At 47.9% G+C, this 16,280-nt stretch overlaps 1 protein-coding gene across 6 annotated transcripts; it reads right to left on the bottom strand.

Moving 5' to 3' along the window:
* Positions 1-11,770: 11,770 nt before the first annotated feature.
* Positions 11,771-15,510, bottom strand: LOC119284627 (auxin-responsive protein IAA19-like). Of its 6 annotated transcripts, none has more exons than XM_037563770.1 (6): positions 14,984-15,510; positions 14,010-14,202; positions 13,824-13,962; positions 13,636-13,734; positions 12,989-13,075; positions 11,771-12,274 (listed from the first exon to the last, which is right to left on the bottom strand). In XM_037563770.1, the coding sequence occupies exons 1-4, from the start codon at positions 15,503-15,505 to the stop codon at positions 13,695-13,697; spliced, it is 894 nt and encodes a 297-aa protein (XP_037419667.1). In that variant the 5' UTR covers positions 15,506-15,510; the 3' UTR covers positions 11,771-12,274; positions 12,989-13,075; positions 13,636-13,694. The 6 variants fall into 6 exon arrangements, 4 of the variants coding, with proteins under 4 accessions (XP_037419667.1, XP_037419668.1, XP_037419666.1 ...); XM_037563771.1 differs by having other exon boundaries at positions 12,989-13,060; XR_005139124.1 differs by having other exon boundaries at positions 12,989-13,734; positions 13,824-13,940; positions 14,010-14,250.
* Positions 15,511-16,280: the final 770 nt, after the last annotated feature.

Here is a 16,280-nt window from a genome sequence, read left to right as displayed (position 1 = left end):
AACCAAGAGCGTTGAAGAGTACTACAAGGAGATGGAGATTGCCATGATACGAGCCAATGTCACGGAAGATGATGAGCAAACAATGGCACGTTTCTTGAATGGACTCAATCATCCTATCAAGAAGATCGCCGACTTTCAACCATACTCAAACCTCATCGAGCTAGTGCACCAAGCTACCAAAGCGGAACGCCAAGTGCAAGATGATTTCAAGTATGCCAAGTTCTCATCCAAGTCCTACGGCTTCTCCAATAACCAAGCTTCAACGACCGCGACGTCATCATGGTGTGCCAAAGACTATCGTCTCCGACCGCAACGTCAACTTTCTTAGCTACTTTTGGAAGACCCTATGCGCCAAGCTCGGAATCAAGCTACTCTTCTCCACGGCGTACCATCCTCAAACCGATGGCCAAACGGAGGTGACAAACCGCACACTCTCTGCTCTACTTCGAGTACTCATCAAGAAGAACATCAAGGAGTAGGAAGAGTGTCTACCCATCGCCGAGTTCGCCTACAACCGAGCAAGACACTCAACAACCGGCAAGTCCCCTTTCGAGGTCGTCTATGGATTCAACCCTTTGTCACCATTGGATATTCTACCTCTACCACTCCAAGAGAGAATCAATTTGGACGCAAATGCACGAGCGACCCATCTCAAGAAGGTGCATGAAGATACAAGAAACACCATCGAGCGCCAGGTACAATGCCTTGCGACCAAGCTCAACGTCAACAAGCAACCTATGGTCTTCAACATTGGTGATCTCGTGTGGCCACACCTTCGCAAGGAGCGCTTTCCACAAGAATGCAAGTCTAAGCTTCGACCTCAAGCAGATGGACCCTTCAAGGTGCTCACACGATACAACGACAACGCCTACAAGATCGACCTCCCGCGCGACAAATACAACATGAGCGGCATCTTCAACATCAAAGACCTCTCTCCCTTCCATGGTGATGAAGAACTCGATCCGAGGACGGATCTTCCCCAAGGGAGGGGAGATGATGCGGAGCATCCCACGACCATCCCCATGGACGCCACCTCAACTATCCAAGGTCGAAGTGGACCAATGACAAGGGCTAGGGCACGTGCTATTCAATCCGAGGTGACATCACTCCTACTTGAGTTTTCCCCCTCTTCAAGTGAGACATGGCTACTGCCTAAGTCGGAGATACTATGTGTCATCAGGTACAACGCTCAAGACTCGGAGCCGAGGACTGTAGAAGAAGAGACAGGCGTCAACACTCTGGACAGCCCGGAACTTCCGGCCAGAGCCCGGAACTTCCGCCCCCCGGAGCTTCCGGCCGACCCGGAGCTTCCGGTCGCCGATGTCTTCGACCAGCCCAGGCGTGCCAACTCTCGGGTTAGCCCGGACACCGTCCTGGACCTTCCGGCGCCCGGAACCTCCGTCCTGCCCAGACCTTCCGGCCCCCGGATGCCATCACATCTCCACCGCGCCAACTCTCTGGTTAGGCCAGACCCTCCCCGGAACCTCCGGTGCCCGGAACTTCCGGCCCTGCCTACGCGCAGCCACTTGGGCCGAGGCCCGTGTACCCTTTCGTCACCTAGACTATATATACTCTATCATGTACGACTTTCTAGGGTTAGCGTTGGTTTAGCTCCTACTTAGAGATAGAGCTTCGCTCATCCACATCTGATCTACTCCTCGTGAGAGACCGTGGCCTCTTTGGAGAAGATCCCTTTGGATTCTAGCCCCCTTTCTAAGGGAAGATCCCCCCGTGGATTCAAGACCTCCTCACGGAGAAGAACCGGCTACCCTTGTATCATCCTTAGTTGTCTGTGGATTCGTGTATCATTCTATGTACCCGACGATCTAGCACATGTGTGACTTGTTATTGTTAGTTTGAGTGTTCCTCTTGTGTTTTCCCTCGTTTCCCTCCTCGTGTTCTTCGCGTTCTTCGCGGGATCCGTTCCTTTCGTGAAAGATCGAGCGATTAGGGTTCCACCCTACATCATCTTGGTATCTAGAGCAAGGTTGATCATGATTTCTGGGCCTCCCCGTTGTGTTTCTAGCCTAATTTTGTTGTTTTTCGTCCTAATCCGAAAATCCCCACCAAAAATAGCCCCAATTTTTTTTTGTGATTTGTTCGTGTGTTGAGATTTTGTTGGTTTTGATCCGTGAATTTTGTGTGTGGTTCGTAGATCTAGCCTCCCCACCCTTCTTTTCCTCCAATTTCTTCTTTTTCCCCTTCGGATTTGGGATTTCCCCCCATGTTTTTCCGCCCAAATCCACGATCCCGAAGTCTCTGTTCTTGGCAGAATCCCGACCACTGGAACTTTCGGTCTAGCCCGGACATTCCGGCCCCCGAACCTTCCGGCCTTCCCCGGAACCTCCGGACCCCGGACCCTCCGTCTTGCCCGGAACTTCCGGCTTCGACAGAAAGTTCGCACTACTTCCACAACTCCATCCAATTTTCCACCAAATTTTGTTCCGGTGCTCACCATATACCATATATACTTCCGCATACCTCCACCACTCCCGCGTAACCTAACTATTTTTGGACCGTTTCGCTCTCCAACACAATTGCCACTTTGAGGTTTAAGAATTTGAGTTGCGGTACCGTATCCTTTTGTGTTTCGGCTATCTAGGTACGGTTCGACATCAACATCACCACCGCTCATCTTCGCCACGGACGCGTCATCAACAACGACTACCTCGACTATGACTTGGTATTCGTGCCACCATTTTGACACCATACCGGATGCAAGACTGGTAACCTCATCTTGGTATTGGACATATCACTCTTGCCATTACATTGATAGCCATCATAGCCTTACTCCTTTGCGTTGCTTACCCATCGAGACTAGCCATTGAGTATTGCCGGCAACAAGACTTGTGCGCATTAGCGATCATACTTCCATAGCAAACATACATCATTGTTGCCTATATTGGTATCATCTCTTGTGTCACAAACTTGTCATCGCATACTCACTTGCTATCTTGGTTCGTCAAACATTGCATGAGAAAAGAGCTCAAACATCAAAGAGCCAGCCAAACTTTTAAGCAAAGAGCTTTTAAGCAAGAACCATAGCATCATACAACATTAAGATTGTCATACTCGATCATCTTGGATCATATCATAGCAACACCTTGCATACAAAGTATTTGGGATAGAAGTCGTTGCATTTTTGCTAAGTAGGTTGTGCACAAGTTCTTGTATCTGCCTATTGTGCAATCGTGCAAGCACCTCTCTAGTGTTGTGCAACAAGAGCATTTTTGTGGATTCCACATTTTCGCTCACCCTTGGTTGCACAACCCCACTTATCTTTTTGCGCTTGTGTCTCCGTGAACCTTATATGCTGCTCTACTTGTTACATTGCATCTTGCGAATCTTTTCCAACATTATTGAAGCTCACTTACAATTGCACCAAATTTTCTGCCTCCATCCTAACCAAGCTACATCAAAAGCTTTTACTTGTGTAGGTGTGAGAAACCTACAAGAACTCGTACCAATTGTGCTATTTCCTTGTCCTACATTGGAGTGATCCTCGATCCACTTTCAACTTCTGTCAAGGTACATTTGGTACTCGTTCTTCTCTTTCTACCACTCACATTTGTCTTGGAATGATGGATAGGCCAAGTACTTCTACCAACCCACTCTTCATGGAGCAAGACGACGACATGAACTCCTTCGTCACCAAGAGTCACCTCTTTGGTGCACAACGTGCTTTGCATCAAGAGCAACAAGCGATGAGTGAACGCATCGACAACCTTGCCGCCGACTTGCGACTTTCTGAGCAACGTACAAAGGACTACTTCGACCACAAGCTCGACGATCACAAGCAAGAGAATGACGCAAGGATGGACGAAATTTGTGCTTTGTAGCTCAACCGCTCGTCTTCCACTTCAAGAAGGAGCCGTTCAAGCTGCCACTCCGACTTCACCCTCTCCGGCTCAAGTACACCGACATCGAACACTCTTCATCGTGTCGCGTGCACCGACCGTCAAGCAAGCCTCAATCCCCTAAGAGACACCGACTCTCAAGAGCGCCGACAACGTCAAACTCAAGAAGCCTTTCCGCTTGCACGAGAACGGCAACGTCAACGTCAACATGAAGAGGAAGAGCGAGCGTGTCTACACCAAAATGCCATAGATGCCGAGGCACAACGTCAAACACAACAACTCTGTGACGCTCAAGCACTTGCGGCACAACAATCTCTACACGACTTGAGTCGAGCCGTTGCCGACCGAAGCCGACAAGCCCGTGAACAAGAGGAAGACAATCGCGAAGAAATTCAAGAACAAAGATTTCACGCTCGCGTGCATCGTCAAGTTCCTCTTCGAGCTCGCGAAGATCCTCCACTCGCCAACACCATCAAGTTCATCGAGAGCATGAAGACAATGGCAATCCTCCACGACAAGAGCAACATGAGGATAACAACCCCCCGCGCCAAGAGCACCACGAGTTACACAATCATCTACAACATGGGCGTCATCATCCCCGACCCCAACACAATGAAGAGCAACGCTATGGCAAGATCAAGTTCACCATGCCCAAGTTCAACGGAAGCAACGATCCCGAAGAGTACCTTTCAAGGGCATTGAAAGTTGACAAGATTTTCCGTTTGCACAATTATGACGAAGAGAAGAAGATCGCAATGGCATCCCTTGAGTTCCAAGACTATGTGCTCATTTGGTGGGAACAAGTCATTGAGCGCCGAGAGGCAAGAGGTGAACCACCAATCACTACTTGGGCGCAAATGAAGGATGTCATGAGAGCACGCTTCATACCTACCTACTACAACCGTGATCTCTTCAAGAAACTCCAACAACTCAAGCAAGGAACCTAGAGTGTTGAAGAGTACTACAAGGAGATGGAGATTGCCATGATACGAGCCAATGTCACGGAAGATGATGAGCAAACAATGGCATGTTTCTTGAATGGACTCAATCATCCTATCAAGAAGATCGCCAACTTTCAACCATACTCAAACCTCATCGAGCTAGTGCACCAAGCTACCAAAGCGGAACGCCAAGTGCAAGATGATTTCAAGTATGCCAAGTTCTCATCCAAGTCCTACGGCTTCTCCAATAACCAAGCTTCAACGACCGCGACGTCATCATGGTGTGCCAAAGACTATCGTCTCCGACCGCGACGTCAAGTTTCTTAGCTACTTTTGGAAGACCCTATGCGCCAAGCTCGGAATCAAGCTACTCTTCTCCACGGCGTACCATCCTCAAACCGATGGCCAAACGGAGGTGACAAACCGCACACTCTCTGCTCTACTTCGAGTACTCATCAAGAAGAACATCAAGGAGTAGGAAGAGTGTCTACCCATCGCCGAGTTCGCCTACAACCGAGCAAGACACTCAACAACCGGCAAGTCCCCTTTCGAGGTCGTCTACGGATTCAACCCTTTGTCACCATTGGATATTCTACCTCTACCACTCCAAGAGAGAATCAATTTGGACACAAATGCACGAGCGACCCATCTCAAGAAGGTGCATGAAGATACAAGAAACACCATCGAGCGCCAAGTACAACGCCTTGCGGCCAAGCTCAACGTCAACAAGCAACCTATGGTCTTCAACATTGGTGATCTCGTGTGGCTACACCTTCGCAAGGAGCGCTTTCCACAAGAATGCAAGTCTAAGCTTCGACCTCAAGCAGATGGACCCTTCAAGGTGCTCACACGATACAACGACAACGCCTACAAGATCGACTTCCCGCGCGACAAATACAACGTTTGCGACATCTTCAACATAAAAGACCTCTCTCCCTTCCATGGTGATGAAGAACTCGATCCGAGGACGGATCTTCCCCAAGGGAGGGGAGATGATGCGGAGCATCCCACGACCATCCCCATGGACGCCACCTCAACTATCCAAGCTCGAAGTGGACCAATGACAAGGGCTAGGGCACGTGCTATTCAATCCGAGGTGACATCACTCCTACTTGAGTTTTCCCCCTCTTCAAGTGAGACATGGCTACTGCCTAAGTCGGAGATACTATGTGTCATCAGGTACAACGCTCAAGACTCGGAGCCGAGGACTGTAGAAGAAGAGACAGGCGTCAACACTCTGGACAGCCCGGAACTTCCGGCCAGAGCCCGGAACTTCCGCCCCCCGGAGCTTCCGGCCGACCCGGAGCTTCCGGTCGCCGATGTCTTCGACCAGCCCAGGCGTGCCAACTCTCGGGTTAGCCCGGACCCCATCCCGGACCTTCCGGCGCCCGGAACCTCCGTCCTGCCCGGACCTTCCGGCCCCCGGATGCCATCACATCTCCACCGCGCCAACTCTCTGGTTAGGCGGGACCCTTCCCGAAACCTCCGGTGCCCGGAACTTCCGGCCCTGCCTGCGCGCAGCCACTTGGGCCGAGGCCCGTGTACCCTTTCGTCACCTAGAATATATATACTCTATCCTGTACGACTTTCTAGGGTTAGCGTTGGTTTAGCTCATACTTAGAGATAGAGCTTCGCTCATCCACATCGGATCTACTCCTCGTGAGAGACCGTGGCCTCTTTGGAGAAGATCCCTTTGGATTCAAGCCCCCTTTCTAAGGGAACATCCCCCCGTGGATTCAAGACCTCCTCACGGAGAAGAACCGGCTACCCTTGTATCGTCCTTAGTTGTCTGTGGATTCGTGTATCGTTCTATGTACCCGACGATCTAGCACATGTGTGACTTGTTCTTGTTAGTTTGAGTGTTCCTCTTGTGTTTTCCCTCGTTTCCCTCCTCGTGTTCTTCGCGTTCTTTGCGGGATCCGTTCCTTTCGTGAAAGATCGGGCGATTAGGATTCCACCCTATATCATCTTGGTATCTAGAGCAAGGTTGATCACGATTTCTGGTCCTCCCCGTTGTGTTTCTAGCCTAATTTTGTTGTTTTTCGTCCTAATCCAAAAATCCCCACCAAAAATAGCCCCAATTTTTTTTTGTGATTTGTTCGTGTGTTGAGATTTTGTTGGTTTTGATCCGTGAATTTTTTGTGTGGTTCGTAGATCTAGCCTCCCCATCCTTCTTTTCCTCCAATTTCTTCTTTTTCCCCTTCGGATTTGGGATTTTTCCCCAAGTTTTTCCGCCCAAATCCACGATCCCGAAGTCTCTGTTCTTGGCAGAATCCCGACCACCGGAACTTCCGGTCTAGCCCGGACATTCCGGCCCCCGGACCTTCCGCCCTTCCCCGGATCCTCCGGACCCCGGACCCTCCGTCTTGCCCGGAACTTCCGGCTTCGACAGAAAGTTCGCACTACTTCCACAACTCCATCCAATTTTCCACCAAAGTTTGTTCCGGTGCTCACCATATACCATATATACTTCCGCATACCTCCACCACTCCCGCATAACCCAACTATTTTTGGACCGTTTCGCTCTCTGACACAATTGCCACTTTAAGGTTTGAGAATTTGAGTTGCGGTACCGTAACCTTTTGTGTTTCGGCTATCTGGGTACGGTTCGACATCAACATCACCGCCGCTCATCTTCGCCACAGACGCGTCATCAACAACGACTACCTTGACTATGACTTGGTATTCGTGCCACCATTTTGACACCATACCTGAAGCAAGACCGGTAACCTCATCTTGGTATTGGACATATCACTCTTGCCATTACATTGATAGCCATCATAGACTTACTCCTTTGCGTTGCTTACCCATCGAGACTAGCCATTGAGTATTGCCGGCAACAAGACTTGTGCGCATTAGTGATCATACTTCCATAGCAAACATACATCATTGTTGCCTATATTGGTATCATTTCTTGTGTCACAAACTTGTCATCGCATACTCACTTGCTACCTTGGTTCGTCAAACATTGCATGAGAAAAGAGCTCAAACATCAAAGAGCCAACCAAGCTCTTAAGCAAAGAGGAAAGATAAGCAAAGAGCTTTTAAGCAAGAACCATAGCATCATACAACATTAAGATTGCCATACTCGATCATCTTGGATCATATCATAGCAACACCTTGCATACAAAGTATTTGGGATAGAAGTCGTTGCATTTTTGCTAAGTAGGTTGTGCACAAGTTTTGTATCTGCCTATTGTGCAATCGTGCAAGTGCCTCTCTAGTGTTGTGCAACAAGAGCATTTTTGTGGATTCCACATTTTGGCTCACCCTTGGTTGCACAACCCCACTTATCTTTTTGCGCTTGTGTTTCCGTGAACCTTATATGCTGGTCTACTTGTTACATTGCATCTTGCGAATCTTTTCCAACATTATTGAAGCTCACTTACAATTGCACCAAATTTTCTGCCTCCATCCTAACCAAGCTCCATCAAAAGCTTTTACTTGTGTAGGTGTGAGAAACCGACAAGAACTCGTACCAATTGTGCTATTTCCTTGTCCTACATTGGAGTGATCCTCGATCCACTTTCAACTTTTGTCAAGGTACATTTGGTACTCGTTCTTCTCTTTCTACCACTCACATTTGTCTTGGAATGATGGATAGGCCAAGTACTTCTACCAACCCACTCTTCATGGAGCAAGACGACAACATGAACTCCTTCGTCACCAAGAGTCACCTCTTTGGTGCACAACGTGCTTTGCATCAAGAGCAACAAGCGATGAGTGAACGCATCGACAACCTTGCCGCCGACTTGCGACTTTCTGAGCAACGTACAAAGGACTACTTCGACCACAAGCTCGACGATCACAAGCAAGAGAATGACGCAAGGATGGACGAAATTTGTGCTTTGTTGCTCAACCGCTCGTCTTCCACTTCAAGAAGGAGCCGTTCAAGCCGCCACTCCGACTTCACCCTCTCCGGCTCAAGTACACCGACATCGAACACTCTTCATCGTGTCGCGTGCGCCGACCGTCAAGCAAGCCTCAATCCCCTAAGAGACACCGACTCTCAAGAGCGCCGACAACGTCAAACTCAAGAAGCCTTTGCGCTTGCACGAGAACGGCAACGTCAACGTCAACATGAAGAGGAAGAGCGAGCGCCTCTACACCAAAATGCCATAGATGCCGAGGCACAACGTCAAACTAAACAACTCCGTGACGCTCAAGCACTTGCGGCGCAACAAGCTCTACGCGACTCGAGTCGAGCCGTTGCCGACCGAAGCCGACAAGCCCGTGAACAAGAGGAAGCACATCGCGAAGAAATTGAAGAACAAAGATTTCACGCTCGCGTGCATCTTCAAGTTCCTCTTCGATCTCGCGAAGATCCTCCACTCGCCAACACCATCAAGTTCATCGAGAGCATGAAGACAATGGCAATCCTCCACGACAAGAGCAACATGAGGATAACAACCCCCCGCGCCAAGAGCACCACGAGTTACACAATCATCTACAACATGGGCGTCATCATCCCCGACCCCAACACAATGAAGAGCAACGCTACGACAAGATCAAGTTCACCATGCCCAAGTTCAACGGAAGCAACGATCCCGAAGAGTACCTTTCAAGGGCATTGAAAGTTGACAAGATTTTCCGTTTGCACAATTATGACGAAGAGAAGAAGATCGCAATGGCATCCCTTGAGTTCCAAGACTATGTGCTCATTTGGTGGGAACAAGTCATTGAGCGCCGAGAGGCAAGAGGTGAACCACCAATCACTACTTGGGCGCAAATGAAGGATGTCATGAGAGCACGCTTCATACCTACCTACTACAACCGCGATCTCTTCAAGAAACTCCAACAACTCAAGCAAGGAACGAAGAGCGTTGAAGAGTACTACAAGGAGATGGAGATTGCCATGATACGAGCCAATGTCACGGAAGATGATGAGCAAACAATGGCACGTTTCTTGAATGGACTCAATCATCCTATCAAGAAGATCGCCGACTTTCAACCATACTCAAACCTCATCGAGCTAGTGCACCAAGCTACCAAAGCGGAACGCCAAGTGCAAGATGATTTCAAGTATGCCAAGTTCTCATCCAAATCCTACGGCTTCTCCAATAACCAAGCTTCAACGACCGCGACGTCATCATGGTGTGCCAAAGACTATCGTCTCCGACCGCGACGTCAAGTTTCTTAGCTACTTTTGGAAGACCCTATGCGCCAAGCTCGGAATCAAGCTACTCTTCTCCACGGCGTACCATCCTCAAACCGACGGCCAAACGGAGGTGACAAACCGCACACTCTCTGCTCTACTTCGAGTACTCATCAAGAAGAACATCAAGGAGTAGGAAGAGTGTCTACCCATTGCCGAGTTCGCCTACAACCGAGCAAGACACTCAACAACCGGCAAGTCCCCTTTCGTGGTCGTCTACGGATTCAACCCTTTGTCACCATTGGATATTCTACCTCTACCACTCCAAGAGAGAATCAATTTGGACGCAAATGCACGAGCGACCCATCTCAAGAAGGTGCATGAAGATACAAGAAACACCATCAAGCGCCAAGTACAACGCCTTGCGACCAAGCTCAACGTCAGCAAGCAACCTATGGTCTTCAACATTGGTGATCTCGTGTGGCTACACCTTCGCAAGGAGCGCTTTCCACAAGAACGCAAGTCTAAGCTTCGACCTCAAGCAGATGGACCCTTCAAGGTGCTCACATGATACAACGACAACGCCTACAAGATCGACCTCCCGCGCGACAAATACAACGTGAGCGACATCTTCAACATCAAAGACCTCTCTCCCTTCCATGGTGATGAAGAACTCGATCCGAGGACGGATCTTCCCCAAGGGAGGGGAGATGATGCGGAGCATCCCACGACCATCCCCATGGACGCCACCTCAACTATCCAAGCTCGAAGTGGACCAATGACAAGGGCTAGGGCACGTGCTATTCAATCCGAGGTGACATCACTCCTACTTGAGTTTTCCCCCTCTTCAAGTGAGACATGGCTACTGCCTAAGTCCGAGATACTATGTGTCATCAGGTACAATGCTCAAAACTTAGAGCCGAGGACTGTAGAAGAAGAGACAGGCGTCAACACTCTGGACAGCCCGGAACTTCGACCAGCCCAGGCGTGCCAACTCTCGAGTTAGCCCGGACCCCGTCCCCGACCTTCCGGCGCCCGGAACCTCCGTCCTGCCCGGACCTTCCGGCCCCCGGATGCCATCACATCTCCACCGCGCCAACTCTCTGGTTAGGCCAGACCCTCCTTGGAACCTCCGGTGCCCGGAACTTCCGGCCCTGCCTGCGCGCAGCCACTTGGGCTGAGGCCCGTGTACCCTTTCGTCACTTAGACTATATATACTCTATCCCGTACGACTTTCTAGGGTTAGCGTTGGTTTAGCTCATACTTAGAGATAGAGCTTCGCTCATCCACATCGGATCTACTCCTCGTGAGAGACCGCGGCCTCTTCGGAGAAGATCTCTTTGGATTCAAGCCCCCTTTCTAAGGGAAGACCCCCCCGTGGATTCAAGACTTCCTCACGGAGAAGAACCGGCTACCCTTGTATCGTCCTTAGTTGTCCGTGGATTCGTGTATCGTTCTATGTACCCGAGGATCTAGCACATGTGTGACTTGTTCTTGTTAGTTTGAGTGTTCCTCTTGTGTTTCCCCTTGTGTTTTCCCTCGTTTCCCTCCTCGTGTTCTTCGCAGGATCCGCTCCTTTCGTGAAAGATCGGGCGATTAGGGTTCCACCCTACACCATCGGCTGCCGGGAAAACTATTTCCCGGCATATACAGATCTCCCGGCAGTTCCGCTGCCAGGAAGCCCCATTCTCCCGGTAGATAGATGTGGTATGCCGGTAATCTAATTCCCGACAGTTATGATAATCCCTGGCAGATAGTCTGCCCTTGGCCTTTACTAGCCGCAGTTTGCCTGATCCTGGTAGCGTGTATATTTATTTTTATTTTTGTTCACACGTATATTTATTTTTATTTCTATTCACACAGGAATTGACTCAATATTCAGTAGCAAATCTCAAACACATAATGACTAAAAATTCAGTACTACAACATTCATACATGCATTTAGTGGCGTCCAACTACATCAATAAACAGAATTTACATAGACAATAAGATTTCTTTTGTTCAAACTAAGCTAAACAAGTGGTTTGAGCTTGACACACAGCTACAGCCATGTCCAAGAAGACAAATTGCTTGTTCGGAACCTTTTTGTTGGATGACTTCATTAGATGTCTTGTGAATAACAGACTCGCCACCATCATGTGAAACAACATAATTTAAACAGGACCACATGTCTCCCGCAGAAGAATCACCAAGCTTGCAATGCTTTTGAAGATCAGAGCTTATCCTTGCGCCACAAGATTGTGTTTTTGCTATGAATACAAGAAACATCATGTAGACATCCTAGTTGACTGGAACAACTGCTATCACGTAAAAGTTTTGTAGCATTCTAACAATCTCATCCTTGTGACAGAACTTACAAGCTTGAGACACAACTTGTTGAACTGCAGAGAAAACAAAATCAAGTTTAAATTTTTGAAAGTACAAACTAGCAGCATCTACAGACTAACAAAATATTAACATCAAACCAGGAAAAGATTTAAAAACATGTAATGAAGATATGACAACTGACATGTACTTTTTCTAGAATATTTCAGACTTTCAGTGTGTATATCTAGCAATATTACTATCAATGATTATAAATGATAAATTTTGACACTTCCAAATACAATTCCGGATGTATAGTACATAGTAAGCAGTAAAATACAACGTCAAACAACTTGTACACATGAGAAAACTGCATGCCAAGCATAGCATGCTCCGTCCGAAAAAGCTTGTCCCTCAAAAGATAACATCATGCAGGACCATACAGATAAACAAAATTTCTCATGCCATTTGATGATTAGTTGTGTACCATGTATAGGGCGGAGGCAATATATCTTCCATTTTAAAAGGAAAGGAAGGGCATCACTTCTATCAAGATCTCCCAAGTTACAAGGGTAAACTACTCGTGGTAGAAGTCCACGCTACCATATTACAAGTTCATCACTCCTATCAAGATCTCCCAAGTTTTCTAACCAAAGTTACATTAAAAGAGAACATCAAAAGGGATATTACCAGAGTGTGCAAAAGTACTGCATGTAAGAGAAGAATGCCACAATAAAACATCATAAGTTTAGTTGCATGGATATCCCAACACAAGAAAATTAGGAACTCACTCCGGAGGAAGATCGCCAACGAGCATCCAGTCAGCATCCTTGTCTTCATAGGTAAGGACATACTCATGGTCCCTAAGAGCATCGGACCTAGAACCATCAGCAAACCTCTTTCATGTTGATGTTTTGCAAGAACATGTTCTGCTGTAATACTATGATTTTACTTATGAATCTGCTTCCTTGAAATATAAATATATTTTAGAGGAAAACAAAAAATACCTATAGTTACACAAAGTTCTATAAGTAAGGCTAGGAATAGAGTACTTAATACTATTACAGAGGCAGCGTGCTATTTAATTGATATAATGGAAGAAACTGTATAAAAGTTGAACATCAACAGACTAACTGAACCAGGTTACCAAAAGCTGCTTCACAAACCAGAAAATGCATAAGGAAAAACTCATTCCTAACTTCACATTTACTACAGGCTAGATATTAACCTATATTTGGTAACTTACATCTACAAACAACAAAGGAAAATAACACTACATATATACAGGGCCGGTCCTGAATTTTCTGAGGCCCGTAGCAAACTTAAAAAATGGTGCCCATCAAGACAGCAACTACAACATAGTGCATAATTTCATTCGTATAGATATATATGACAAAATTTTATTCGACTTCAAATTTCAATAGAAAAACGGGAACACCTGAATCATTGGAGGAGAAAAGTAGAGATTGAACTGTCCAATTCCAAACACCTCGGGCTTCAATGGTCCTTGCTGTCCTCGATTCCCTGTTTGAGCAAACTGTGCACAGAGAGAAGACCAATCAGGGAGCCAAAATTAAATTAAACAAATTATAAAAGGATAAAATGGAAAATGGACTGAAAAAATACCAGATCTTTTTGAGGCGGCGTCCATCCTGGTTGCAAAGCAAATGGGGCTGATGAGGTTCTGCCAGCCTGCCCCTGCCGCTGCTCACTGAATGGGCCAGACTACTTATAGGCAGTGTGCTGCAGGAAAAAAATGAGAAATCTATAAGGAAGTGATAATGAAAAAAATTAAGGGTGATCAGAACCAACCATAATCAATAATGCTAGGTGCTTTGGAAGAGGAGCAGAACTGAGAACAAGTGATGAAGCAACTGAACATCCTCTCGAACTCAAGGGAAATATTCTCGTGGCTCAAGTAAGTCTTGAGGTCGACCTTCCCCGGGTATTCTGTCTCGCTTCTACCTTCATTCTCCGCCTTGGTCTTTGTGCGTTGGCAGCTAGCCTGTTCTTCCGGTAGCTCCGAACAGACAGCCACTCAAAAACTTCTTCACTAAAGATGCATAAAAAACACTTGCTATCAGATCAGGTCAAAGCAAACAACAACTGAATGCATGGTTTTTTAAAAGAGACATCAGCCTTGTGAACGTTAGTGCAGGCCATGCCACAACTCGCAAATGTCACTCCATATTTATCCAGATAGTACAAGACCTGATTACTAGCAAATTCCACATATCCATTTTGGACAATGCAATGCCTGCTACAATAATACTAGCTCGGGTGAGACAGTAAATAGTAGTGTTCATCTATGAGATGCAGTTTAGTTGTTCGTCCTTTTCAATTACCCAGAAAGAAGTTTCAAGCCATCTACATAACAATCTGCAGATATACACTTATCTATACACTATAATGCTTGACAAAGTCAGTACAAGTAGCATTTTTTTAATGGAGGGGGTAAAAGTAGTATTGCTTCGATTCTAATTGTAATCATTGACAACTTTCAACACAACTTACAGAATTAAAGAAATAAAATGTAGAATTGCTAAACTTTAGCACCTTCACTCCAATATGCAAGTACAGATGATGAAAACTTCCGAAGTACATGTAAACTGGTATATCATTGATTAATCCTTGATTAAACAAACTACACCAGATCCTTCTAGCTAGCACATGGGTCAAACAATTGATATGCGTCCAAATTTTGGATCACACATCAGCACAAAAGCTCACGAAAGACAAAACAATCTGGATTATCTACTAGAAGAGAGGAGAAATCCATATGTTACCAGACTGCCGGCATCTTCTGGTTCCTGGTCGCTCACTTCTGTGTCACTTGCAGGGGTGACACCGGGGCACCCAAACCTAGCCGCCAAACTACAACCATGCCATTGCCGCCGGCTGCACCGAAGGCGGCCACCCAAAGCATATGCCCGCTTCCTAGCTTCACGCTCTGCTCGGGCCGCACGGATCTGGAGTTGTGCCCCGCGCCCCGTTGGCCGCCTCTTGCGCACGTGCTTCGCCGGATCCGGGGGCCACGCAACCGCGTCCTTCTCCCGCATCCGCGCGGCAGATCCGCGGTGTGGGCAACGGCTGCGACCTCCTCCGCCCATCGGGTCTTCCTCCCTTCCCGTCCTTGTGCAGATAGTCTCGGACGAAGAGGCGAAGGTTAGCTGGCGACAATAGTCGGGGAGGCACTGCGGTGGGATGCTTGGGGGTGGCGAATGGTGGTCGGGCACAGCGGAAGGTGCTCGGCGGCGGAGGTGGCCGGGGTGGAAGCTAGGGTAGGTCGATTTGGATGAGGTTGTCATTTGGGCCAGGCTGCGGACTGGGGTGCGGCTGAGATTCCTTTTTTTAGGGGACGGCCGAGATTCCTTTGCGTGAAACATTCGGGCTTCGCGCGCTCTTCCACGCCTGGGCGCGCTTTGCGCCCAGTTATTTTGCTCGCGCGCCAGTCCCCGGCAGATAATGGGCCGGGCTTTAGTTGCGCCGGCAGATACTATGACGTGAAAAGTAGTCTTTATTCCCGGCAGTAGGATTGCCCTCGTTTGTTAACTTCTACCGGCAGTTTACTTGCCTTTAAGTAATTTTGCCGGCAGTTGTAGGATTCCCGGCAGATAGTATGCCCTTATTCAGATATTTCTCCCGGCAGTTAACTGTCCCTAATCAAGGGTTATGGTGTAGTGTGTCCGTGTTGAAGAGCCTTATTGCGGGCCTGGATTCCGGGCAGGTGCGGGACCACCTGCTCTTGCGTGGTTTCATGGATGACTATCGGTGGCAAGGTGATGAAGATGACTATGAAGTCGTCCATGGGGGCCGGGCAAGAAATGAGGAAGGGCAGCAAGACAACCACCGCGGCTTGGGCGGGCGAGAAGACGAAGAATCTCCAGGACATGATCACGACGGTGATGCTGTACATAGTCATCATGTAGAAGATGCCGGACATGATGATGAGGAAGATGCCGGAGCAGACGAAGGGCATGATCATGAAGATGAAGATGCCAGCGGAGCAGACGACGATGGACCATCGATGGGCTGGGTGCAGGACCCTCATATTCAAGAGCTGCTTCTCAAGCAGACGGATAA

Source organism: Triticum dicoccoides, chromosome 4A, assembly GCF_002162155.2.
Source record: "Triticum dicoccoides isolate Atlit2015 ecotype Zavitan chromosome 4A, WEW_v2.0, whole genome shotgun sequence".
Lineage (NCBI taxonomy): Eukaryota > Viridiplantae > Streptophyta > Magnoliopsida > Poales > Poaceae > Triticum > Triticum dicoccoides.
The sequence above is the reverse complement of the archived record's forward strand: the minus strand, read 5'-3'. Positions and strand labels throughout refer to the sequence as shown.

Bases quoted from the DNA above. Each gene is read 5' to 3' on its own strand.
- LOC119284627 (XM_037563769.1), bottom strand. From the start codon at position 15,505: ATGACAACCTCATCCAAATCGACCTACCCTAGCTTCCACCCCGGCCAC. The intron at 14,203-14,983 runs GTAACATATGGA...CCGGAAGAACAG, and splicing joins CAGAAGATGCCGGCAGTCTG to GCTAGCTGCCAACGCACAAA. The intron at 13,735-13,823 runs GTATTTTTTCAG...CTCTGTGCACAG, and splicing joins CGCCGCCTCAAAAAGATCTG to TTTGCTCAAACAGGGAATCG.